The 27,103-nt window shown below is 45.1% G+C and overlaps 1 protein-coding gene across 1 annotated transcript in view; it reads left to right on the top strand.

Annotated features, from left to right (window-relative positions):
- The window catches only part of CDC123 (cell division cycle 123), a 107,605-nt gene that overhangs the window by 23,615 nt on the left and 56,887 nt on the right, over positions 1-27,103 (top strand). Inside the window, exons 5-6 of the mRNA XM_040413207.1 lie at positions 2,749-2,844; positions 4,832-4,938. Coding sequence (XP_040269141.1) covers positions 2,749-2,844; positions 4,832-4,938 — 203 coding nt within the window. The remainder of the gene's footprint in view (positions 1-2,748; positions 2,845-4,831; positions 4,939-27,103) is intronic.

The raw sequence follows: 27,103 nt of genomic DNA, 5'->3' as shown, positions 1-27,103 counted from the left end.
TTGGGTAAAAGTTATAGCGTTTACAAACTATGGTACAAAAATGTGAATTTCCGCTTTTTGAAGCAGCTCTGAGTTTCTGAGCACCTGTCATGTTTCCTGAGGTTCTACAATGGCCAGACAGTACAAACACCCCACAAATTACCCCATTTAGGAAAGTAGACACCCTAAGGTATTCGCTGATGGGCATAGTGAGTTCATAGAACTTTTTATTTCTTGTCACAAGTTAGCGGAAAATGATGATTTTATTTTTATTTTATTTTTTTCTTACAAAGTCTCATATTCCACTAACTTGTGACAAAAAATAAAAACTTCCATGAACTCACTATGCTTATCACGAAATACCTGGGGGTGTCTTCTTTCCAAAATGGGGTCACTTGTGGGGTAGTTATACTGCCCTGGCATTTTAGGGGCCCGAATGCGTGAGAAGTAGTTTGAAATCAAAATCTGTAAAAAAAAAATGGCCGGTGAAATCCGAAAGGTGCTCTTTGGAATGTGGGCCCCTTTGCCCATCTAGGCTGCAAAAAAGTGTCACACATCTGGTATTGCCGTACTCAGGAGAAGTTGGGCAATGTGTTTTGGGGTGTCATTTTACATATACCCATGCTGGGTGAGAGAAATATCTCGGTCAAATGCCAACTTTGTATAAAAAAAATGGGAAAAGTTGTCTTTTGCCAAGATATTTCTCTCACCCAGCATGGGTATATGTAAAATGACACCCTAAAACACATTGCCCAACTTCTCCTAAGTACGGCGATACCACATGTGTGACACTTTTTTGCAGCCTAGGTGGGCAAAGGGGCCCACATTCCTTTTATGAGGGCATTTTTAGACATTTGGATCCCAGACTTCTTCTCACGCTTTAGGGCCCCTAAAATGCCAGGGCAGTATAAATACCCCACATGTGACCCCATTTTAGAAAGAAGACACCCCAAGGTATTCAATGAGGGGCATGGCGAGTTCATAGAAATTATTTTTTTTTTTGGCACAAGTTAGCGGAAATTTATTTATTTATTTATTTATTTATTTTTTCTCACAAAGTCTCCCTTTTCGCTAACTTGGGACAAAAATTTCAATCTTTCATGGACTCAATATGCCCCTCACGGAATACCTTGGGGTGTCTTCTTTCCGAAATGGGGTCACATGTGGGGTATTTATACTGCCCTAAAGCGTGAGAAGAAGTCTGGAATATAAATGTCTAAAAAATTTTACGCATTTGGATTCCGTGGTATGGTGAGTTCATGTGAGATTTTTATTTTTTGACACAAGTTAGTGGAATATGAGACTTTGTAAGAAAAAAATATATAATTTCCGCTAACTTGGGCCAAAAAAATGTCTGAATGGAGCCTTACAGGGGGGTGATCAATGACAGGGGGGTGATCAGGGAGTCTATATGGGGTGATCACCCCCCTGTCATTGATCACCCCCCTATAAGGCTCCATTCAAATGTCCATATGTGTTTTGCGTATCCGATCCATGTATCCGTGGATCCGTAAAAAACATACGGACGTTTGAATGGAGCCTTACAGGGGGGTGATCAATGACCGGGGGGTGATCAGGGAGTCTATATGGGGTGATCACCCCCCTGTAAGGCTCCATTCAGACGTCCGTATGTGTTTTGCGGATCCGATCCGTGGATCCGTAAAAATCATACGGACGTCTGAATGGAGCCTGACAGGGGGGTGATCAATGACAGGGGGGTGATCAGGGAGTCTATATGGGGTGATCAGGGGTTAATAAGGGGTTAATAAGTGACAGGGGGGGGTGTAGTGTAGTGGTGGTTGGTGCTACTTATTACTGAGCTGCCTGTGTCCTCTGGTGGTCGATCCAAGCAAAAGGAACACCAGAGGACCAGGTAGCAGGTATATTAGACGCTGTTATCAAAACAGCGTCTAATATACCTGTTAGGGGTTAAAAAAAATCGCATCTCCAGCCTGCCAGTGAACGATCGCCGCTGGCAGGCTGGAGATCCACTCGCTTACCTTCCGATCCTGTGAACGTGTGCGCGCGTTCACAGGAAATCTCGCGTCTCGCGAGATGACGCACGGATGCGTCCAGGAGGAATGAATCGACCGCCTCCAGGACGCATCCGTGCGTTAGGCGGTCGGGAGGTGGTTAACAGCCTGAGTAATACATTCGTCCAAAAAAGCCAATCCTACGTTTGTTTCTGACAGATACCAAAGGTGTCTCTTAGCAACTGTGAGGGCACTTTTTTTTACGTCTGCATCTGGGTAAGTGCTCAGAAGCTGTAGCATATCCAAATAATTCTTTGGAGCCCATCGACTTACAATTGCCTCGTGCAAATAGCGAACATATATGAGGCTGACAAAATGTGCAACCCGTTTCATTCCTTTCAATTCTCGTTGAGGAATATTCAAAAGTTTAGTGAAGAGGACAATGTTAAGTGCATATATTGCCTTTGCCATCCACCTTGCTTGATGAAAACCAATGGGATCCTGAAACTAAAGTCGTTTTTAGACCAACCTCCTAGGTACAGGAGTGAGAGTAATAATAAAAGTGATCAATGTGTGCAACCTCTAAATCTTGAAATTTGGTATTATATATGTATGTATGTATGTGTGTGTGTGTGTGTGTGTGTGTGTGTGTATGTATGTGTGTATATATATATATCTATCACTGAGACTTTTTTATTTTATTTTATTTTGGACTTTCCCTTTAAAGTCATAAAATGTTCTGATGCTTATATGAAGGTAATATAATTCAGTCAACCTTGGGGACTTTGTCTTGCAGGCACCAGAGTTTCCAGAATTTTTAACAAAAGTCCAAGAGGCAATCAATTCCCTTGGAGGGAGTGTGTTTCCTAAGCTGAACTGGAGTTCTCCCAGGGTAAGACTTAATGTATTCTTACCGTAATAAAATCACTTCCACCCAAAGCAGAAACTGTTTGGTCGTTATACATGTTTTACTTCTATAGACATTGACATTTATTCTTTTCAGTTACACGTCCTTTCCTTCAAAAGTGACAGTGTTTTGTAACATACACTGACACAACATTAATGACCTCCGTGTTCTGTCAGTGTTCTTTCAGGAACCATTGGTAGGAGATTTTCTGGAAAATCATTTTTAGCTGAGCAGTGTCTGTGGAATACAGATGACACAGGGCGGGCAATAAACGGACACACGGATGAAGGACAGACAGATTTTCCATGCATGTCAAATGGACACGGAAATGTGAACGAGGCCTAAGATTTTAACTTTTTTTTTTACTTTCCCCATTAACAGTACAGCTGGGGCCAAGACTTCACTGCAGGATATGCAGTTCATTGGCTTTTGACAAGTTCATCATAAAGACAGTCTATTTTTTTTTTTTGGGCACAAAGCAAAATTTCTGAATCAGTGACTTTTTGAAATGTATTAAATAACATATCAATCACAGAACAATGTAGCGTAGAATAAGCTTGAACGTGAGGCCGCAAAGCCAGAAAAGCAGATACTAAGTGGTAAAGCACGTGTCCTAGCACATTGTGAACCCCTTTTAAAAGGAGGTAAAAGTAATAATGAGGGGTATGTTTGGGCCTCAATTTATCCATCTTATAATCATGTAATTATGTCAAGGAGCAATTGCCTGGCAATGTGGCTGCCTTCCCAGCCGTGTAAGCAGAATACAGACATTGATCCTAGTCTGAGGCAATGCATAATAGGTACACTATTGAAATTGGTGTGTCTGTCACTACTGCATGATGTTCTCGAAGAGGTGACCGATTCCCTTAAAGGGGCTGTGTCATGAAAAATATTCAGCATTTTTCAAACCAGCACCTGGATCGGAATGCTTTTGTAATTGTATGTAATTAAAGGGGTTCTGCACTTTCATTTAACTGATGATCTATCCTCTGGATAGATCATCAGCTTCTGATCGACGGGGGTCCGACACCCGGGACCCCCGCCGATCAGCTGTTTGAGAAGGCAGCGGCGCTCCAGCAGCGCCGCGGCCTTCTCACTGTTCACCGCCGGGCCGCTGGCCCACTGACGTCACAACTAGCATGAGCGCGGCTAAGCTCTGTTCACTTGAATGGAGCTTAGCCGCGCCCACGCTAGTTGATACTAGTCGTGACGTCACTGGGCCGGCGGCCCGGCTGTAAACAGTGAGAAGGCCGCGGCGCTGCTGGAGCGCCGCTGCCTTCTCAAACAGCTAATCGGTGGGGGTCCCGGGTGTCGGACCCCTGCCGATCAGAAGCTGATGATCTATCCAGAGGATAGATCAGTTAAATGAAAGTGCAGAACCCCTTTAAAAGTTTAGTATAGCCAGTGAGTTATTAACTGAAATCTATCTGTATAGCGCCACCTGCTGTCTGTTCTTTGCCTTATTTTTTTTTTGTTTGTGTCATTGAGCTGGTCAAACTGGTCGTGCTTAGTTTAAATCTTCAACTACCACCAGCCATATGTTCTGATAGAAGCTGGGACATTTACAGGGAGAGAGCTGCAGCAGAAAGGACACGCCCCCTGAGCTATGATAAGGAGAGAGCTGCAGCAGAAAGGACACGCCACCTGAGCTATGATAAGGAGAGAGCTGCAGCAGAAAGGACACGCCACCTGAGCTGCCAGACTGGAATAATGAATGGGGAGATCTCTAGTTACATGTGAGGTATAGGGCAGGTTCTAGCTTTGTTAGAAAGTTACTATATGATGTCTGATTTTCATTTTTTCCATCAATCATGGCATAACCCCTTTAACTGTAAAACGGTGGGTGCAACCACAGTTCAAAGCTGCAGAATTTCACTTAGTTGTCTAGCCCCAGCAATGTCCTCTTCTTTTTACAGGAAACCCATTTACCATGGAAGTGATTTTATGGCGGTTATTTTTCTCTTCCCATTAGGATGCCTATTGGATCGCATTGAACAGCTCATTGAAATGTAAAAGTCTGAGTGACATCTTTTTGCTCTTCAAGAGCTCGGATTTTGTGACACATGACTTCACACAACCGTGAGTAGCTCGGATTTTAATTGAACATTTTCTGCTCAGTGGAGTGAATGGCCGCTTGCTAATAACTTGAGTGCCCAACAGTTGTTGGCGAGGTGGCATCTTACAGTCACGAGTGGTTTCTCGTTGCATAGCCTGAATGCACATCATCAGATCTCGCTTTTTGTTAATGTGAAATGGAAAACTGGATCTGATGCGTTCAGTAAGATGTCTCTGCTGCAGTCTTTTAATAGATGTGCTAAGTGGGAGTGCCACCACTGGTGTAAAAATAAACCCAGGCGGCAGCTCCTTGCCTTCTCCAGCAGATGGATTCTTGCTGCATCCAGTATCTGTCTTCACACATTTTACTACTTTTACAGCTCAATGTCTGGTCTTGTTTTTCAATAAATTAACTATGGTAAAAGTTGACATACATTAAATGTGAAGACCTGATGCTGGCCTCAGAGATGGCTTATATGTTACTATGCTATAAGGTGCTGCCTATCCTGTCAAAAATCACATTCACACCCTGCTCTTCATATGGACTTTAGAGATCTTTTTAATTTTGGGTAAACTTGCTGCACATATTGCATTCTCATTGCACATGTTCGGGAGGTGTGGCCTTTTTTTCATTGCATTTATTCTTTTTACCTTGGTGAAGCTTCTCATAAAACCTTTTAGATCAGGGATCAGCAACCTTCGGCACTCCAGCTGTTGTGAAACTACAATTCCCAGCATGCTTCATTCATTTCTATGAGAGTTCTTAGAAGAGCAGAACAAGTATGCATGCTGGGAGTTGTAGTTTCACAACAGCTGGAGTGCCGGAGGTTGCCTACCCCTGTTTTAGATTGTCCATTTTTCGTCAAGCTAATTTTCTCCTGTTGTTCCGTTTTATAACTGCTTATTGTGATGGCTTTTTCCCTTAGTTAAAAAGTGCCATGCAATGTTGCCACCATATTAATAATAATAATAATAATAATAATAATAATAATAATAATCATCATAAAAGTGATTAGAATGTATAGAAAATAAGAAATCTCTTGTTACTTGAGTATGCTGCAGCTACTTCTTCTGATTTAGTCTGTTTAATTTAAGGAGTTCTCTGGGCTCCTTTTATACAAACTGGCTTTTCCTCTAAACTGTGGAATGAAAGACCGTATGGTTAATAGTTACCCATCCCTCGCCTGCCTGATACCACTATTCCCACTGCACTCACACAGGCTGTGGGCTTTTCCACCCAGGTCCTGACTGGATGTATGTACTGCTTTTTCCGGTTCAGCTACATAATAGTAAATGCAGCTGAACAGGAAAAAGAAGCCCACATCCAGTCAGGAACCGGGTGGAAAAGCCCACAGGCAGTGTGAGTGCAGTGGGGACGTGGGGAAATATTAACTAAACTATCTTTCTTTTACTGGTTAGAAGAAAGATCAGTTTTTATATTTAAAAAAACAGAACTCCTTTTTAAATGCTCAAATTTCCCATAAAATAACAGTTCTGGAGTATGTATGTGTGTATATGTGTGTGTGTATATATATATATATATATATATATATATATATATATATATATATATATATATATATATATATATATAATTTTTTCTGAGTTGTGCTGTTCATGTTATTGCTCCTAGAAATCGATGAATACATTGACACCACTCTGACCATTCCCCTTTTTCGTCCTACTAAGTTTTACATAGTAAAAGTTCAGTTTTCATAAAGTTTTATGAGATGTTGATATGCTGCACTTGCTTGCCTTAGAAACCTGTACCTTCACATTTTCTCAGGGTTAGGCCTCCTGCACACGACCGTTGTGTGCACCCGTGGCCGTTGTGCCGTTTTCCATTTTTTTTCGCGGACCCATTGACTTTCAATGGGTCCGTGGAAAAAACGGAAAATGCACCGTTTTGCAGCCGCATCCGTGATCCGTGTTTCATGGCCGTGAAAAAAATATGACCTGTCCTATTTTTTTCACGGCCAACGGTTCACGGACCCATTCAAGTCAATGGGTCCGTGAAAGAACACGGATGCACACAAGATTGGCATCCGTGTCCGTGATCCGTGGCCGTAGGTTGGTTTTTATACAGACGGATCCGAAGATCCGTCTGCATAAAGCTTTTTCAAAGCTGAGTTTTCACTTCGTGAAAACTCAGAACCGACAGTATATTCTAACACAGAAGCGTTCCCATGGTGATGGGGACGCTTCTAGTTAGAATACACTACAAACTGTGTACAAGACTGCCCCCTGCTGCCTGGCAGCACCCGATCTCTTACAGGGGGCCGTGATCAGCACAATTAACCCCTTCAGGTGCGGCACCTGAAAGGGTTAATTGTACTATCATATCCCCCTGTAAGAGATCAGGGCTGCCAGGCAGCAGGGGGCAGACCCCCCCCCCCCCTCCCCAGTTTGAATACCCCCCTCTATTGTAATTATTCGTTGGTGGCCAGTGCGGCCCCCCCCCCCCCCCCTCTATTGTAATTATTCGTTGGTGGCCAGTGCGCCCCCCCCCCTCCCTCCCTCTATTGTAATAATTCGTTGGTGGCACAGTGTGCGCCCCCCATCGGCCCCCCCCTCCCTCTATAGCATTAACAACATTGGTGGCCAGTGTGCGGCCTCCCATCTCCCCCCCCCCCCCATCATTGGTGGCAGCGGAGTTCCGATCGGAGTCCCAGTTTAATCGCTGGGGCTCCGATCGGTAACCATGGCAACCAGGACGCTACTACAGTCCTGGTTGCCATGGTTACATAGCAATAGTACAATAGTAGAAGATTCATACTTACCGGCTGCTGCGATGTTCGTGTCCGGCCGGGAGCTCCACCTACTGGTAAGTGACAGCCTCAGGTCTGTGCGGCGCATTGCTAAATAAACTGTCACTTACCAGTAGGGGGAGCTCCCGGCCGGACACGAACATCGCAGCAGCCGGTAAGTATGAATCTTCTACTATTGTACTATTGCTAGTAACCCGCTGCCACCAATGATCGGGGGGGGGGGGGGGGGGGGGGGGAGATGGGAGGCCGCACACTGGCCACCAATGTTGTTAATGCTATAGAGGGAGGGGGGGGGGCCGATGGGGGGGCGCACACTGTGCCACCAACGATTTATTACAATAGAGGGAGGAAGGGGGGGGGGGGGCGCACACTGTGCCACCAACGATTTATTACAATAGAGGGAGGAAGGGGGGGGGGGGGGCGCACACTGCCACCAACGAATTATTACAATAGAGGGAGGAAGGGGGGGGGGGCGCACTGGCCACCAATGATATTCAAACTGGGGAGGGGGGGGGGGGGTCTGCCCCCTGCTGCCTGGCAGCCCTGATCTCTTACAGGGGGATATGATAGTACAATTAACCCCTTCAGGTGCGGCAATTGAGGGGTTAATTGTGCTGATCACGGCCCCCTGTAAGAGATCGGATGCTGCTAGGCAGCAGGGGGCAGTCATGTACACAGTTTGTAGTATATTCTAACTAGAAGCGTCCCCATTACCATGGGAACGCCTCTGTGTTAGAATATACTGTCGGAAATGAGGTTTCACGATCTAACTCATATCCGACAGTATATTCTAACATAGGGGCGTTCCCATGGTGATGGGGACGCTTCAAGTTAAAATATACCATCGGATTGGAGAAAACTCCGATCCGATGGTATAAAAGGGACTCCAGACTTTACATTGAAAGTCAATAGGGACGGATCCGTTTGAAATGGCACCATATTGTGTCAACGTCAAAAGGATCCGTCCCCATTGACTTGCATTGTAATTCAGGACGGATCCGTTTGGCTCCGCACGGCCAGGCGGACACCAAAACGACTTTTTTTTCATGTCCGTGGATCCTCCAAAATCAAGGACGACCCACGGACGAAAAAACGGTCACGGATCACGGAAAAAAAACGGGACCCGTTTTTGCGGACCGCAAAAAAATACGTTCGTGTGCAGGAGGCCTTATACATTTCTTGAGGATAATTTTGTTTCTTGTTTATACTGTTATGCTGCATTCGGTAAAGAGGAACAAGGAGGTGGGACATGTCAGATCTGGGTGTCAGGATCTCTACAATCTGAAAAAAAGGGGCAGAAGTGTTCAGCCAAGCACTCCTTCCCTTTTAACTTTCATTGTCTCTCCTCGGCTCTCCTTGTTAGCCCTTCTCACATGAGACCATGTTCAGCTATCATAGTTGAAGCGAAAGGGGACTCTCAGCAGTCGGCCCCCTCTATCTATGAAATGTCAAAAGATTTGTGAAAGTGCCTTTACTCTTTACAGGAAGTCTGTCAGTACTTCTGACTAGGGATGAGTGAATTGACTTCGGATGAAACATCCTAAGTTGATTCACATAAAACTTCATTTGAATACTGTACGGAGCGAGCACTTCGTACAGTATTATAATGTATTGGCTCAGATGAGCCGAAGTTATTACTTTGCGAAGTCCCACGAGACTTCGGGTAATAGCTTCAAAAATTAATTTCTACTGTTAAAAAAAACCTTTTACCAAATTCTGTTTCGCTTCCAAGGTACCACTTGGAACCAAACCAGAGTTCGGGAAAAGGTTTTTCTCATTCAAGGTTTTTATTGAATTTTCAGAGAAAACGATGGCAGAAATGCATAGTGAAATATACAATACTAATAAGCAATGAGTTTAGGACAATCAGAATACAATATCAGCAGTTCAAATCACCAGGGGTGCAACCCCTAAAACAATAGGAACAGTGTATAGAAAATGAAGCAAAAATTATGTCAGGAAACATTAGAAACAACAGAAAAGAAACAAGAGGGAGAGAGGTGGGGAGGGGAGGCAGGGTACAGACGAATGCGCTTGCTACAGATGGGCATCTCGGAACTCGTCAGAAGTGCGGAACGTCTCCCAAGGGCTCCACGCCTTTGTATAACTGGCAACGTCCAGCAGGGTGATACAGATTAGGTCCTCCATCCTCTGGTGGAGACCAATTTCCTCGAACCACTCCTTCAGTAAGGGGGGGAGGGGGGGGGAGGTGATTTCCAATGACTGGGATAACCGTTTTTGCAGCTTGAAGCATATATTTCAGAAGGGAGGCCTTATAAGCTGGGATAGTCAGGTCAAAGATGAACAACAAGAGGGATTCAGGAGTGTTAGGTATAGGAATCCCTGTCACTGTCCGTGTTATTTTGTGTACCGAGTCCCAGAAAGGACGCAGGGTGAGGCATTGCCACCAGACTTGGATCATGGTGCCTTCCTCTGACAGACATCTCCAGCATCTATCGGATACAGACGGGAACCGTTTATGTAAGAGTGGGCACCCTGTACCACCTGGAAAGGACCTTGTAGTTTGTTTCCTGCGCCTTTGTGGAAATCAGCGCCTTGTGGGTCAGGAAGAAGGCTCTCTTCCAATGAGAAGGGGTGAGTTGGATTCCTAAGTCGCGTTCCCAGGCTTGACAAAAGGGGGGAAGGTGGGAAGAGTGTTGCAGTATGAGCAGGTTATATATATATATATATATATATATATATATATATATATATATATATATATATATATATATTGGAGATGTCCCTAAATACCACCGATGGGGCTAAGCACATTTGTTCAAACGCGGTAAGGGCTCTAGACAGAACATGTGTTTTGCGCATGGATGAGTAGAAGTGTTGAAGTTGGAGGTATTCAAAAGTGTGTCTAGGGCGAGTAGCAGAAGGTTCTATTAGCTGATTAAGGGATTTTAAAGATGACCCGCTAAGGACGTGACAAAATCGGAGAGCCTGTGCCTGTCAGAAAGGGACGAGAGGAGCTTCCAGGCGGGAAATCAGGGTGATCTGTGATTGGGGTTAGAGGACCCGTAGCATCAATGGGGGAAAGGCGGCTATGTATGGAGGCGAGTATTGCGAGGGTATGGTTGACCGTGAAAGAGGGGCTTGGGGCAGAGACGCTAGACGACCCGATAAACCAAGGAAGCGCAGAGAGCGAGGTAGGGGAGGAATCCTGTGCCATGTGGACCCATGTCTTAGTGGAGTCCACTCTCAGCAGATCTAGAAGTCTAGCATACGCCGTGGAATAATAATACAATCTACAGTCCGGCAGACCCAGACCCCTTCCCCCCCCCCCTCCCCGACTCCTTTGACCTAGTCAGTATTTCATATTTCGTCCATGGCCTGCCTGGGGCCCACACAAACTGCGTAAAGCATCGTTTCAACTGCAACCAGTAGGTTGATGGCAATCGGATAGGGATGGTCTGCAGGAGGTAGAGCAGCTTTGGCAGTAAGTTCATCTTCAGGATACTGACCCTGCCAAACCATGAGAAGTCGCAATGCCATGAGTCCAGATCCACCTGGAACCGCCGGAGAAGCGGAGAGAAGTTCATCTGAAAGAGCTGGGAGAGGTCCGCCGAGACTTTTATGCCCAGATACTTTATTCCCGCGGGCGGCCAGGTGAAAGGGAACGAGGATTTAAGGGAGGAAGCTAATTCCTGAGACAAGGAGACGTTCAGGGCCTCGGACTTGGACATATTTATTTTAAAGTTCGTCCATTCGCCGAAACCAGTGAGTTTGCGGAGTAAGGACGGGAGCGCAATACGTGGGTTGGTTATGTACAATAAAAGGTCATCCGCAAAGGCTGCGCATTTATGCTCCACGCTACCTATCTTGACTTCAGCAATATCCGGATTTTCACAGATAGAAGCAAGGAGGTGCTCCATCACTAATACATATAGGAGGGGGGATAGCGGGCAGCCTTGACGCGTGCCATTGTGGATGAGGAAGGGAGGAGAATATGTGCCATTGATCTTAACGCGAGCAGAGGGTTGCTGGTATAGACTGAAGATTTTCCCCATGAAGTCCGGGCCTATCCCCAATCCCGAAAGGGCAGTTCGAATCGCTTGCCAGGAAACTCGATCGAAGGCTTTTTCCGCATCAAGGGATAAGATCTTAAGGGGGGTGTTGGTAGATTTCGCGTGGTGGACGATGTTTAGTGTTCTGAGGGTGTTATCACGGGCTTCCGTCCCGGGGGTAAAGCCTACCTGGTCAGGGTGTATCAAAAAGGGCAGGAACGTATTTAGTCTGTTGGCAAGCAGTTTGGCGAATAACTTAAGGTCCACATTCAGCTAAGAAATGGGACGATAGCTGGCGCAGAGGTGTGGGTCCTTGTCGGGCTTGGGGATGACTGCAATGTGGGCCATGGTAAATTGCGCCGGAAAAGGGCATCCAGAGGACACAGCAGTGAAGACCTTCAACAGAAAGGGAGTGAGAGGAGCCAAAAAAGATTATAGAAACTGGCGGTAAATCAATCAGGACCTGGGCTCTTACCACCTGGTAAAGACTTAATCACGCCCTGTAACTCCGTTTCTGTGAACGGGGCCTCTAAGCTGGCGCTTTGTTCAGTAGACAATTTAGGGCCACGAGATAGTGAATCGGGGGTCAGGTCAACCTCCGCATCATGGGGGCAAGGAAGGTTATACAATCCGGAGTGGAAGGAGGAGGCGATTTCCTCATTAGTGTGCACCATGTGGCCTGTTGGATTTTTGACAGCAGGGACATGGGAAGCGGCAATATGGCCTCTGAGAGCCCTCGAAAGCAGATGTCCGCATTTATTGCCATACTCGAAAAATTTACTGAGACAGGTTTGGATCATCCGTTTGTAGGACGCTTCCAGAAGGCATCGCGCGTCCATGCGCGCTTTCTGAAGGTCACAAAGGACAGACTGAGAAACGGCTCGCTTATGAAGGAGCTCTAAAGATGCAACCTTCTGCAGAGCAGTCTTCAGAGTAATGGCCTTTTCCTTTTCAAGACTGGTGCCATGCTTGACGAGAATCCCACGGAGGACACATTTTAGGGCCTCCCATTGCATGGGAAGGGAGGTTGGGTCTGAGGCATGGTCAGAGAGAAAGTTGGCTACAGTGGTGTGGAGGTCTGCAGCACATACTGCATCTAGGAGAAGGGACTCATTTAACCGCCAGGTCCATTTGTTTCTAGCTGAGGAAGGGAGCATCAGGGAACAGAAAACCAGGGCATGGTCAGACCAAAGGATATTGCCGATGGACGTGGAAACCATCCACGAGAGGGCGGGTTGCTGGACAAGGATATAATCTATTCTGCTATATGAGGAGTGGGGAGCTGAAAAAAAGGTGTAATCTCTATCTGTGGGATTGTGAATGCGCCATGGGTCATACAGTTGTACTTGGAGCAGTGCTCTTTTCACCTTTTTGATGGCAGCATAAGAGAGGGAGGCCCTACCTGAGGAATTGTCGAGAGTGAGATTAAGGTCACCGCAGAACACAAGCGTTCCACGAATCAGGGCCAGGGCCTTGTCCACTAAATCCGTGATAAAGGGGACCTGATGGCAATTAGGGGCATAAGCGTTGAGAAGGGTAAATTCCCGTCCGCCTATAAGAAGTGTGAGGATCAAGTATCACGCCCCAGGGTCAGCAACGCATCCCAGCACCTGGTGAGCCAGAGATTTGTGGATCGCTATGGCGACTCCTTTAGATTTGCTCTCAGCGTTATTCGCAAGGTGCCAGGACGTGTAGTGCCCGTGGCGGATGGTAGGGGCCTTACCTTCTTTGAAGTGGGTTTCTTGGAAACATACAATTTGTGCCCTTTGGCGGTGGAAGTGATGGAGGACCTGGGATCTCTTCTCAGGAGCGTTGAGGCCTTTCGCATTGAACGACGCAATCTTGAGTGGAGTCATATCTGTAGCAAAGGAAAAAAAACACAAGGAACAAGGGGAAAGATGGACGAACAAAGGAATAGGGAGAAAAGAAAAGGAAGAGTAGGAGACGAAAGAAGAAGACAATAGATAGTTAGTTAACTACCCGGATCAAACAGATCCAAAGAGACAGTCGCTAGGGATCAACCAATCCCCAGAGGGTGTCTCAAACTATTTGGGGAAAGTGACAACCAGGAGAAAGCGAGCCAGCTGCAAACCCTGGCCTAAAACCATAGTAATAATAACCATACCTGCTACCAAGAGGGTAAATGAGGGTTAGTTGTACTAGGGCGCCTCACTAGCAATGTAACGGAAGTCTCAAACAAGGCGAACCGTCCAACTTCAGGAGCCCATATCTGCTGTGGGTGGGGATCTGCCACCATGGGCTGGGGAGCGACGTTGCCCCCGTCTAGAGGGGGTCGGTAGGGTTGTTTTCGGCGACCTGGAGTGGGCGGGTGCGGCCCTGGTGCGATGGCGAGGTTTGGAGAATAGAAGGCCAGGGGCCTAGATCAACCGTCGGGAGGTTCAGAAGGTGAAGAAGCTCAGGAAGGTCCGCAGGTTTGGGAGTGTCGCAGCATGTCATTTGGGTCCCGCATAAAGGCCGAAAGGGTAGCCCTACCGGTAGGGGATGCTTCGCTCCCTGAGAAGGTCCAAGAGGGGTCGTAAGGCAGCTCTCTGGGCCAGAGTATAGCGGGAAAGGTCCTGCAGAAGCTTGAGTGGACCCGTCAAATGACAAAGCCGAGGACTGTCTAGCGTTATTCAGGATTTGTTCCTTGATCACGTAGAAATGGATTCTACAGATGACGTCCCTCGGTTTAGAACCATCCGGGTTGGGGGGTCTAAGGGCTCTATGCTCTCTATCTATTTCTATGTGAGAGCCCGGCGGACGACCCAGGACTTTGTTAAACAATCCAACTATGGTGCATAGAAGGTCAGGGGCCGTCACAGATTCTGGCAGGCCTCGAATCCGTATGTTGTTACGGCGATTGCGATTTTCGATGTCATCCAGGTGCTGATGTAAAGTATAGAGCTGGACCTCGTGGGATTGGATGGTGTCTTGGAGGGCCGAGACCGTGGCCGTTAGAGATGTGTGGTCTTGAGCGACAGAGTCAATCACGGCCATCTCAGAGCGGACCTGCGAGAATTCACGCTTGCATTCCTGCAGTATGTTAGTGGCAAAGCTGGATAAATCTGCTTTGGTGGGCAGAGAGCAAATAAGAGTGCACAAGTCTGCCATCGTTGGTGGCCTGGCTTCATCGCCAAACAGGTCAGCTGAGGCAGAAGGGAAGTATATGTGAGGCCCGGCTTCTTAGGGAAAACCCCAGACAGTAGCTGGTGGGGCCCTTCCCAGGAGGATCCAGTGGACCAGTGTGGCGAGGCAGCCAGAGAGGGCCCAGGAGAATGGGAGGGAGGATGGAAGGAGTCCAGCACAGCAGGAGCGCCTCCATTGTGGGGGCCTTCCCCTGGAGTGTGATGAGCGCCTGCAGGAGCGACCAAAGGGCCCCTCTGGATGGTGAAGTCGTCCATGCTGCCAGGTGAGGGCTGACTAGGCCAGAAAGGGCGAGCAAGTGGCTTTAGGGCGCAGCTTTGTGGAGTGGTGGGGTCCCCAGCCCCTAGTCCCCCGTTGCTAGAGTCCTGTGGGGAGCCCCCATGACTGACCTGCAAGTCGGCTGTGTTCAGCGCTGCGGCTGCAGCGGGCGCCTGCAGGTCCAGGTCAGGTGCGCACGCCAGGAGGGAGGAAGGGGGTGATGAGCGCAGCTCCAGGGAGGCCGGGGAGGTCCGATCCCGGGCCCGCGGCTCTGCAACTGCAGGTGAGGTGAAGAGCAGTTGGGGGCACAGAGAGCGATCGGTGCCGGTGGCGCTGTGTAGTGGGGCTCCCCGGTGTGTCCGAATGAGTCGGAGGTGGGCGCATGGTCCGAGTGCTGGCGCCATCTTGTGAGGCTGCATGGAGGCCTGTCGGTCCGGAACCCGGAGAGGAGACTTGCCGGACAAAGAGAAGGGGTAAATCGCCCTGTGAGGCTGCTAGGGGAGCTGATGGTCGGGCTCTACCCTTTTTGACCGTTTTCCCCATCTGGAGAGGCTGGGTGCAGATGGATTTCGCCAGGGATGCAGAGGAGCTCAGGGAGAGCACGTCTTCACTCTCTCATGGCTGGCCACGCCCCCCCCGTGAAAAGGTTTTTAACAGTAGAAATTACTTTTTGAAGTTCTTACCCGAAGTCTCATGAGACTAGGCAAAGTAATAACTTGGGCTCATCTGAGCCAATACATTCTAATACTGTACAGCGCGCTCGCTCCGTACAGTATTCAAGCTAAATTTTATGCAAATCAACTTCGGGTGTTTCATCCAGTCTATTCGCTTATCCCTACTTCTGACCATGCAAAACTATTAAAAGCACTAAGCAGGGGCTTAGAAATGTGTATCAGAAATAGTGTGAATATGAACTTTTACTTTTGCCAGGTTCTTCTACTGCAAGTGCCCAGGAGGTGGTTTTCACTGTGTAGAGCTCTCTGTATTGAGTTGCTTCACATCCCCTCCCCTTTGCTCTGAATGACAACTGTAACATCGAACCAGGACACTTGCAGAACCTAGCAGAATGAAAGCTCCTATTCACACTCCTCCTGGTAATAAAAGTCCCACAAAACTTGCTTGTCCTGTTCCTTCCACCCCTACCTAGCGCTGTCAGTCTTTCTTTCTCTTTCTCTGTATTTTGTGACTGCAGCTTTTCCAGTTACAAATATTACATTGAGTGAAACCATTTTAAACATCTAAGTAAATAAAAAATCTGCTGAGTAAGTGAATTAATCAGTTACTTTATTGATCTTTCTTGTAAGTAATACATATTTGATGCTATCAGAATGGCCCAGGAGATGCTGACATTGCATGATCGTATATGTGGTTTGCGATTTTACAATGAGAGCAAGAGTAAGTCATCAATAATAGTTTATAGAGCTGTGTTTAGAATGTCCCCAATTTATATAGGTATGTGAGATGAATACAGATGGAGCCGACTCGTATTTCTAAGTGGGCTGCAGAATTAGGAGTACTGCAGAAAGTAGCTGAACGATTACTAGACTGAATAATCTAACAAGAAAATGTCCCTTTTCAAAGGAAAGTCGCCCCATGTAAGATCATTTGCCAAGGCAGCTCTCCTGACACTTTACTACATATCAATAGTCTTCTGTTGCTAGGAGCCTCGGCAGAGAAATCTGATCTATCGTATCCGAGCATCAGGTTGTCCTGAGAAAGTAGGATCATTTCATGGACTGGCATAAGTAAATGTTTATTGGTATGCAACAATTGTTAGTCTGAAATTAGGAATTTTTACTTTATATATGCTGGCTGTCTCCAAATAGATGTTTTTGCACCATCATCTCTTTTCACTTCCAGGATAGTATGTATTTGAAGTGGTATATTGAAATAATTTAAAGGGGTTGTCTCACTTCAGCAAATGGCATTTATCATGTAGAGAAAGTTAATACAAGGCACTTGCAAACTGGATTTTTCTGCTTTATTTTACTGTGTGAATAAACCGTGAAGAAGATAATCTCTCTGTTCTAAAATTCCAGAATCTAGTTCCAGCAGTTATTTATTGTTTAGGTGGTAACTAATGGGCTACTTTTGTTCTTTTGAACCTTCTTTCCATATTACAAAGAAGCATATCTGTCCCATGTTCTCTGCTGGACTCTAATATTCGGTCACAGCAGTATGGCCATGGCAGATGATAAACCCACTTCTTAGTGTTATATTACTGCATCAGGATAATTCTATGCAGATATTAGGTGGATATTATATAGTCACTGGGTACGGCCTAAACCTGGATACAATTTCAATGGACTCTAAAGTTTTTCTATTAGTCTTTCCTTCCACACTGACAGCACAAAAACAGTAGTTTCATATAGAAGAGAACACCTAGTTATGCTACCTATTGTCATACCGCCTCAAACCCCCTTACATGAGGTATCATCTAAGTAAATATTTAGCATCCATTGACTTGTGGATTTTGCGTGCGTCTTCTCAGGTGGTGGTTGTATAGCCATTGATCAATTAAAGTTTTGCCTTTGGTCAATGAAAAAGTCTGGATCCTATTTGTAGTGGTCACGACGCCATTATATCCTGACACTTGCGCATAGAGGGAAATTTACGAAGACCAGCATTTCATAAGAAAATCTTAATACAAAGTCCGCTGCCTTTTAAAGAGAACCCGTGACCTCTCCTGACATGTCGGTTGTAGTAAATAATTGTATGGTACATCTATGCCTATGATTCTATGTTGTGCCGTTCCTCTGTTCTTCCTAGAGTTCTGGCTGTATCCCCGCACACTCACACCATTCAGTGCTGGAAGTGTCAGACTGTGCAATGACGCAACTGAAACAGACGTGTAAGGAGAGATGACAGGTCCTCTTCAGTAATATTGGCACATCTTGGGAGGACCATGCCGCAGAAGCTGAAATGTATGCTAGCTAGGAACTGCTGCAATTTACATTGTTTCTTGTGTAACTAATGTAACGATGCGTTTCACTGAGTGATCCATCGCCTCGTTCTGGAGAAAAAGTACTTTTAATCTATACTGTATGCAAATGAACAATGGAGTGCACTTGGGTATAGGTCATTGACAGAAAACACTTTAAAGGGGTTGTGTCATCTCATACATTGGTGGAATATCGCTAGGATATGCCCCCATTGTCTGATATGAGTGTGTCCCACCTATCTCTGAAACGGAGCCCGCCAAGAGAAGGATGGCAGACCGCTCATGTGCGGCTGCTCTCCATTCATTCTCTTTTTATGGGAGTGCCAAAAATAGCCAAGGGGGGCGCTCAGCTATTTTCTGAGATCCAACAGAAATTAATTGGAAAGCTCACCCCTCAAGCACAGCCACCGCTTCAGTTACTTCCATGGGGTTGATGGAAACCGCCAAGCCAGCACTCGGCTATTGTTGGCAGTCATATAGAAATGGATGGAGGGCAACCACGCTTGCCTCTCTCCTTCTCTTTGCAGGCTCCATTTCAGAGATGGGTGTGGGTCCCAGAGGTGGGACCGACAACTATCAGACATTGGGGGCATCTCCTAGCAATATGCCCCCATGTATAAGATGACACAACCCCTTTAAGAGAGCCAGAACATGTATGCAGGAGCTCCTCCAACATGCTGGGCGAGGGTGATGTTCCTTGTCCAATTGCATATTTGCTGTAGATACGGTAATAGAGTGCCTCTATATTCCAGGAGGCATTATATCTGAAAATGGTTGTGAGGGACTGTTTTAAAATGATTGCCATATCTTTCTTCCTAATGCTCCCAGTAGAACACCATTAATTGGCTAAATATCTATTAAAAGAAAAGAATGAAAAGGGGATTATGATTATTTTGTTCAGCTTGTATTGCAAGCTAGAATCTCTTTTTGTTTTATAGATTTCATTGATCTCTGTAGGTTCTACCTTATGCTATTTTGAGCAGGACTTGTCACATATTGACTGAACTATCAACATTTTACATAATAAACTGCAATTCACAGCATGTTTTTCCTGACCTAATGACAAGTGCTGACATTGTTGTGGTAGAGCCTTTATTATACACATTTGTTTAGAGAACATGCTAAATATGTCATGTCTATATTTTTTATCATTTCTTTTGTTTCTGACGGAAAGAAATTATGTTGGAAGTGTTTGATGGATTTTTTTTTTTTTTTCGTTCACGCTCATCATAAAGACCTGCATGTTCCCAGCGCGTTTCCACTGTCCACGCTTATCAGCACAGGACCAGCAGTGCATGGAGGAATAATCTTGTATAATTACTGGCTGCATATTGATATAATGTGGTACATCCGTATAATCGGACCATCAACCGTGCATTCACTTTGGTGTTTACATGGTGTGTAATTCTGTTTCTTCATTTTGCCAAGCCAGTACAACTACTGTACCATGGAAGGAGGTTAGCAATTTTGCAAATGTTTTTTTGCTTCCAAGTGGGGTCATTTTATTACTGTTTAATTTTAGTTCTTAGTCTTATGAAATTGTCAAGGTGATGAATAGCAAACACAAGAACACTTAAAAAAAAAAAGCTTTTTTTTTTTCTTTTCTCTTTTTTATATTGCTTTATATTTCCAGAGATTTGCAAGAATATTGTACTTCTACTCAAGCTTACTGTTTTACCTCATCAGTAGGAAAAAGTGAACAAAAAATTCTGTAAATGGTTCCTGTACAGGTCCATTCATGTCATTGGTGTCCAATAAATGAACTGTTTGGACATGCAACACAGGTGTTGCATGTCCAAACAGTTCATTTATTGGACAGTCTTCAGACACAGCACGACAGAAATAGTACAGAACAATAAACACTGGCCTGGCTGGGCTCTAACAAAACATATTACTTAATCCCTGACTCACCTACATAACGCAGTTGGACTTAACACACTTGGACTTAGATGCGGCTTTCTCAGCCAATCGCCCAGCAGCCTCCAGTTTGTAGCAAAACAGTGTGTCAGGGGAACTAGGGCCCAGAAGTCCGCCTGACTCTGGCCATCACTGCAGGCGTCGCGTGGTCCCCCAAACTCTAGGCTATTCAAAGCCTTGTGGCCCCTGAGTCCTCCTGACTGAGACCACACACAGAGCCTCTGCAGGACTCTGCTTCACAATCACTCTCTCTCTCCCAGACTGACATACTGGGAGGTGCTTTATGCCAGCCTGATTACAGCAGGCCTCACCTGGAGATCCCTTCCTGCCAGGGAAAAAACCTGCCCCGGACTGGGGGAGTGGATTGGGAGGTCCCACTGCCAAATCCTACCATCCCAATCCAAGTAAAATCCAGCCCTGAATAAATAAAGAAAATAGCTCCAGCAACTATGTTTGCTGAAGCCAGCACCATTCTCAGCCAGTTGAGGAACCTGGGAGAGCTATACCCCCCCTTCCGGGACTTTCCCATGCATTTTACTGTTCACCTTGCCACTAATAAATATAAATAAATATATATATATATATATATATATATATATATATATATATATTTCACAGAGAACTCAGCTTTTCTCCCATATAATAACCTGCTCTTAAATATAATAACCTGCTCTTAAATAAGGCAGAAAAACAAAGAAAATGGAGCTCAAAGTACCAAATAATGAATATAAATAGAAGCACCCAGGTCAAAAAAAACGTGGAAATGAGGTTGCAAGCAGCCGGGACTCGCCTAGAATGGACCATGAGTGAGACAACCCAGGATGGCGTTAACCCAATGCGCGTTTCGGCGTGCCTTCGTCAGGGCGTGCTTTCGTCACCCCCTGACGAAGGCATGCCGAAACGCGCGTTGGGGTAGCGCCATAAAAAGAAAAAAGACCAACGCATTATTAAATAAATGGGAAAAAAAAGGAATATTTTGATATAACTAATTTGGAATGAACCACACATAAATTGCATAAATATGATGAAAAATATTGAGTCGTATATTTACAGCTTTGATTATTTAAATATACTGAAGTAATATGGGCTCATCATGTACTTATGCAATATATACAATAACCGCATGTAAATCGCGTATGAAAGAGTTGCAGTATTTTGTTGATTAATAAGGTACCAGTTCATTTATGCCCAAAAAACATTAGGTTAGCAATGAGATATATATACATACATACAGTTGTTTTCAAAATTATTCAACCCCCACTGAAATTTAGTGTTTTGGCCAGTTTGACATTGATTTTGATCATTTCAGTCATCTTGTTTACAATTAAATCAAAGAGGCATTTGTAAGTCAGACAAATATAACATAACATTTATAATGAAATAACCACAAATGTCTTTTCTGTGCTCACATCATTATCAGTTTTATTCAACCCCCAAGTGACATTCAATCTTAGTACTTAGTACAACATCCTTTTCCAGTTATAACAGCTTTTAAACGTGAAGCATAGCTTGACACAAGTGTCTTGCAGCGATCTATGGGTATCTTCGCCCATTCTTCATGGGCAAAAGCCTCCAGTTCAGTCACATTCTTAGGCTTGCGTGCTGCAACTGCTTTCTTTAAGTCCCACCAGAGGTTCTCAATCGGATTTAAGTCTGGTGACTGTGATGGCCACTTCAAAATGTTCCAGCCTTTAATCTGCAACCATGCTCTAGTGGACTTGGAGGTATGCTTGGGATCATTGTCCTGTTGAAAGGTCCAACGTCTCCCAAGCCTCAGGTTTGTGACGGACTGCATCACATTTTCATCCAATATCTCCTGGTACTGAAGAGAATTCATGGTACCTTGCACACGCTGAAGCTTCCCTGTACCTGTAGAAGCAAAACAGCCCCAAAGCATGATTGACCCCCCACAATGCTTCCCAGTAGGCAAGGTGTTCTTTTCTTCATAGGCCTTGTTCTTCCTCCTCCAAACATAGCGTTGATCCATGGGCCCAAAAAAGTTCTAATTTTGTTTCATCAGTCCACAGAACACTATCCCAAAACTTTTGTGGTTTGTCCACATGACTTTTGGCATACTGCAGTCGACTCTTCTTATTCTTTGGAGACAGCAAGGGGGTGCGCCTGGGAGTTCTGGCATGGAGGCCTTCATTACGCAGTGTGCGCCTTATTGTCTGAGCTGAAACTTCAGTACCCACATCTGACAAATCTTTTTTCAGTTCCTCAGCAGTAGGGATCGACCGATTATCGGTTTGGCCGATATTGAGGATTTTGAACGATATCGGTATCTGCATCTATTTTGCCGATATACCGATAACGCCCCTGTGCTGCTCTCAGCGCTCTCTGTGTTCCCTCCGCAGCACAGGGGAGAAGGAAGCAGTGTCTCCCTCCCCCTGTGCTGCTGCTGCCGCTGCCGCCAATGAGAGGAGAGAACATAAGAGGAGGGGAGGGGCTGTGGCCACCGCTCCACCAATGAAGATAAGTCTCTCATTCATTCATATACAGGAGGCGGGAGCTGGCTGCAGAATCACATAGCCGGCTCCCGACCTCTATGAGCGATAGCTGCGATCCGCGGTAGTTAACTCCTCAGGTGCCGCGGATCGCAGCTACCGCTCATAGAGGTTGGGAGCCGGCTATGTGATTCTGCAGTCAGCTCCCGCCTCCTATATATAAATGAGAGACTTATCTTCATTGGTGGCGCAGTGCGCCCCCCCCAAGCCCCCCAGTATTAATCATTGGTGGCGCAGTGACCCCCACACCCCCATCCCAATCCCGGCCAATAGTAAAAACATTGGTGGCGCAGTGCGCCCCCCCCCCCCCCCCTATTACTCATTGGTGGCAGTGGCCACAGGATCCCCTCTCCCCTCCTCTTCCAATCGGAGCCCCAGCAGTGTAAGCCTGGGGCTCTGATCGGTTACCATGGCAGCCAGGACGCTATTGAAGCCCTGGCTGCCATGGTAAGCTCCATGCTGCTGTGTGCACTATGCACAGAGCAGCAGGGACAGTGTGAGATCCTATTCACCCTGATAGAGATCTATCAGGGGGAATAGGACAAGGGTTCTAGTCCCTAAGGGGGCTAAAAGTTAGTAAAAAAAAATGAAAAGATTTATAAAAATAAATACACATTAACAATAAACAAAAAAAATACACATTAACAATAAACATATTAATTTTCAGCAGATTTGTGTAGGAATTTTTTTTTTCTCAAAAATGAAAATTCCCAGAATATCGGTATAAATTATCGGCTATCGGCCTGAAAGTTCACAAATTATCAATATCGGTCGATCCCTACTCAGCAGTCACACGGGGACTTTTCTCCACTTTGCACTTCAGGTAGCGCACAGCAGTCAAAGTCAGCATCTTCTTTCTGCCACGCCCAGGTAGCGTTTCAACAGTGCCCTTTGCCTTGAATTTGCGAATGATGCTTCCTATGGTGTCTCTTGGTATGTTTAACATCTTTGCAATCTTCTTATAGCCATTGCCCTTCCTGTGAAGAGAAATCACCTCTTCTCTTGTCTTCCTGGGCCAGTCTCTTGACTTCACCATGTTTGTAAACACACCAGTAAATGTCTAGAAGGAGCTGAGTATCACAGTCCTTTTAAATCTGCCTAATTGGTGCTTATTATGCTTGATTGCTGCTCCTTGACATCCACAGGTGTTTTCAATACCTGATCGAAAACACTTGAATGAACCTCTGTTCTTAAGAGTGGTAGTCTTTAAGGGGTTGAATAATTGTATCAATGAAGAAATCACAAAAACAACATGTAATACTGTATTACAAAAACAATTGATGTCATTTTAGTTGCATTTGGTTCTTTAAAAAGTCCTTGTAAGATTTCATTCTGAACACAATTACAAATGTACACTAAATTCCCTAAAACCCTTTACAGCATTGGGGGTTGAATAATTTGGAACACAACTGTAAGAACCATATTGCGATGTATATTGAGGGAAGAGTGACACACCTTTTGTAAATGAATATGGTAAAACTGATATAGTGAAATTAATATAGTGAAAGAGTGATGGGGAAGGGACGATCATACCATCTTTTCAAGTTTGTTCACCCACGTCACTCCTAAGACATGTAGACAAACAGTATTTAAGGGTGCAAGTAACATACAGGTATTAACCACTGAAGGAGCGAGGTCAAAGCTCCGAAACACATATGGTTTATCTTATACTTGTATACCCAAAGACCCACGCCAACAATCCATGGATAAAGTCTAAAATGATGTTTCACCTAATTAAGAAGACCAGCGCGGTGTTGAACCCATAATCCTCTTCCCAGTATCGCATTAACAAAGAGCAGGACCTTAAGAGTAAAGCCAGCACACGGAAGATGCCAGGCTCTGAAACTCCTGAGCCACTTGGCACACCGTGCACGGACCCCCAGGATCCCAGGTTGTACAGTTGGGAGAGAAGGTATTGCACCTAGCTCTTTCTTCAAAGACGAGGTAATGCATATCCTGTAACTTACCGCCACGTGGGACGCCACTCTATAGCGGTAGGTAGACACTCTGTTCTAATGACACTAATATTCAACTGAGAACGGATACCTCTTTTAAACAAATGACATTAATTATTACACTGTTGTACAAGAACCTATACCAGGGGTGGCCAACCCGTGGCTCTCTAGCTGCATGCGGCTCTTTGCCGCTTCAAGTGCGGCTCTTGCGGTGAAGATGAGAAGCGGCTGTGTAGCCTAATGGAGAACATGGCATGCGCCGCTCTCAGCGCCTACCATGTTCTCTTCACTAGCACAGTGGAGAAGGAGGGAGTCCTGCCACCAATGGGGAGATAGCAGGAAGAAGAAGGGGAGCTGCTGTGGCCACTGCACCACCAATGAATGTAATGAATTCACGTATAGGAGTCAGTGGGTGCCGGCAGCGGTATCGCATACCCGGCCTCAATAACAGTGCATGCGATCCGCCGCCCCCCCAGTATTATAAATTCTAACCATTGGGGGTGCAGTGCCCCCCCCCCCACCCAAGTATTAGTATCATTGGTGGCAGTGGCCACAGGGTCCCCTCCCCCTCTTCATTGGTGGCAGTTCCGATCGGAGCCCCAGCAGTGTAATCCTGGGGCTCAGATCTGTTACCATGGCAGCCAGGATGCTACTGAAGCCCTGGCTGCCATGGTATGCTCCCTGCTGTGTGTACTGTGCACAGGGCAGCAGGGACAGTGTGAAGTCCTAGTCACCCTAATAGAGCTCTATTAGGGTGAATAGGACAAGGGTTCTAGCCCTAAGGGGGCTAATGGTAAATACAATAAAAAAAAAACACCAAAATACAAAAAGTTTAAATCGCTCCCTTTCCCAATTTTACATATAAAATGTACAAACAATAAAATGTACAAAAAAAAATATTTCCTATGCGGTGAATGCCCTAACAGAAGAAAAGAATCACAACAGCGCGAAATAGCTTGTGGCTCCTGGTGGCCTTTTTTTTTTTGTGTCCGTCACGTCAGTGTATTCAGTTAAACCACCGACTGGACATTTTATTTCTGCGGTGGTTATTCTGGGGTTGATCACTAATTCCAGACACTCTATAGGTGTTTTAACCACAGGATTACTGACCCTGCTTCACTTACTAACTATCACAGCAGACTAAAGAGAAAGCCTATGTAACATCTATGAATGAATATACAGTTGCAAGAAAAAGTATGTGAACCCTTTGGAATTATATGGATTTCTGCACAAATTGGTCCTAAAATGTGATCTGATCTTCATCTAAGTCACAACAATAGACCATCACAGTCTGCTTAAACTAATAACACACAAATAATTAAATGTTAACTTGTTTTTATTGAACACACCATGTAAACATTCACAGTGCAGGTGGGAAAAGTATGTGAACCCTTGGATTTAATAACTGGTGGAACCTCCTTTTGGCAGCAATAACTTCAACCAAGCGTTTCCTGTAGTTGCAGATCAGATGTGCACAAGGGTCAGGAGTAATTCTTGACCATTCCTCTTTACAGAGCTGTTTCAGTTCAGCAATATTATTGGGATGTCTGGTGTGAATTGCTTTCTTGAGGTCATGCCACAGCATCTCAATCGGGTTGAGGTCAGGACTCTGACTGGGCCACTCCAGAAGGCGTATTTTCTTCTGTTTAAGCCATTCTGTTGTTGATTTACTTCTATGCTTTGGGTCGTTGTCCTGTTGCAACACCCATCTTCTATTGAGCTTCAGCTGGTGGGGATTTTTTGGATTGGCAGAAATCAAATCCCCACCAGCCTAGTAATATGCTATAAGTATTATTTTGTTGGAAAGCCACAGATAACAGCTGATTAGCCCATAGACTTTATATGTCAGGGTGGTCTTCATTTAACTTTGCAAGATCCATAATTGGTCAAACTCGATAAAAATATATTTGATAAAAAATTAAAACTTTGCAGGGATGTTTCCTTCCAGAGTTGGCAGCTGCAGAAGCAGGGAGGCCAGTTGTCTGTGACATGGCAGATACTTCTTTCCATCACTGTATACACTGAGCTCAATAGGCACTGTGCAAACAGATTAGGGAGTGGCAGGTGGCAGTGGCACTTCCTGCTCCAGTCCTAGAGCTCATGTGATTGTTGGTTTCTCGATAGCTGCATGAGCAGAGACCACCCCCTCTTCCCCCATGTCTTGTATGACCTTGTGGGGGCACAGTCTATAAGGAAAAAAAAAAAGCAAGGTCAAAACAAAATTAAAAACCACACCACTAGGACATATTACAGCTTCCCCCGACAACAGTAAATTTTATATCCACTGTATAAAAACAACCGAAATTAATAGGGACAGAATTTTAAAAAGTGCTTTAGGTACACTTTGTGCTATTAAACCCAAAAAAAAAAAAATGTGAAAAACAGACTTTTCTATATATAATTTTTTATTTTATTTTTTACATTTTCTCTGGTCTAAAAAATCTAAACAAAAATACTAAAATAAAGAATAATAAGTATTAAAATAAAGCCCATGTATCACTGAAAAAAATGACAATCTCCAAACGAAAAAAAGTTAAAGCTTGAAAGTCGCATATACTAGAAAGAAACAAAAAGTGTCTGTTCAAGAAGAGGGTAAGTTGCCCAGTCATGGAACTGCTTAACATGAATTTTATGATTTGGGGGCTACTATCTCTGCCTTATTTTAGGCATTGCAGTTTTTTTAATT

The sequence above is a fragment of the Bufo bufo genome, chromosome 1 (assembly GCF_905171765.1).
Source record: "Bufo bufo chromosome 1, aBufBuf1.1, whole genome shotgun sequence".
NCBI classification, from domain to species: Eukaryota; Metazoa; Chordata; class Amphibia; order Anura; family Bufonidae; genus Bufo; species Bufo bufo.
The sequence above is the reverse complement of the archived record's forward strand: the minus strand, read 5'-3'. Positions and strand labels throughout refer to the sequence as shown.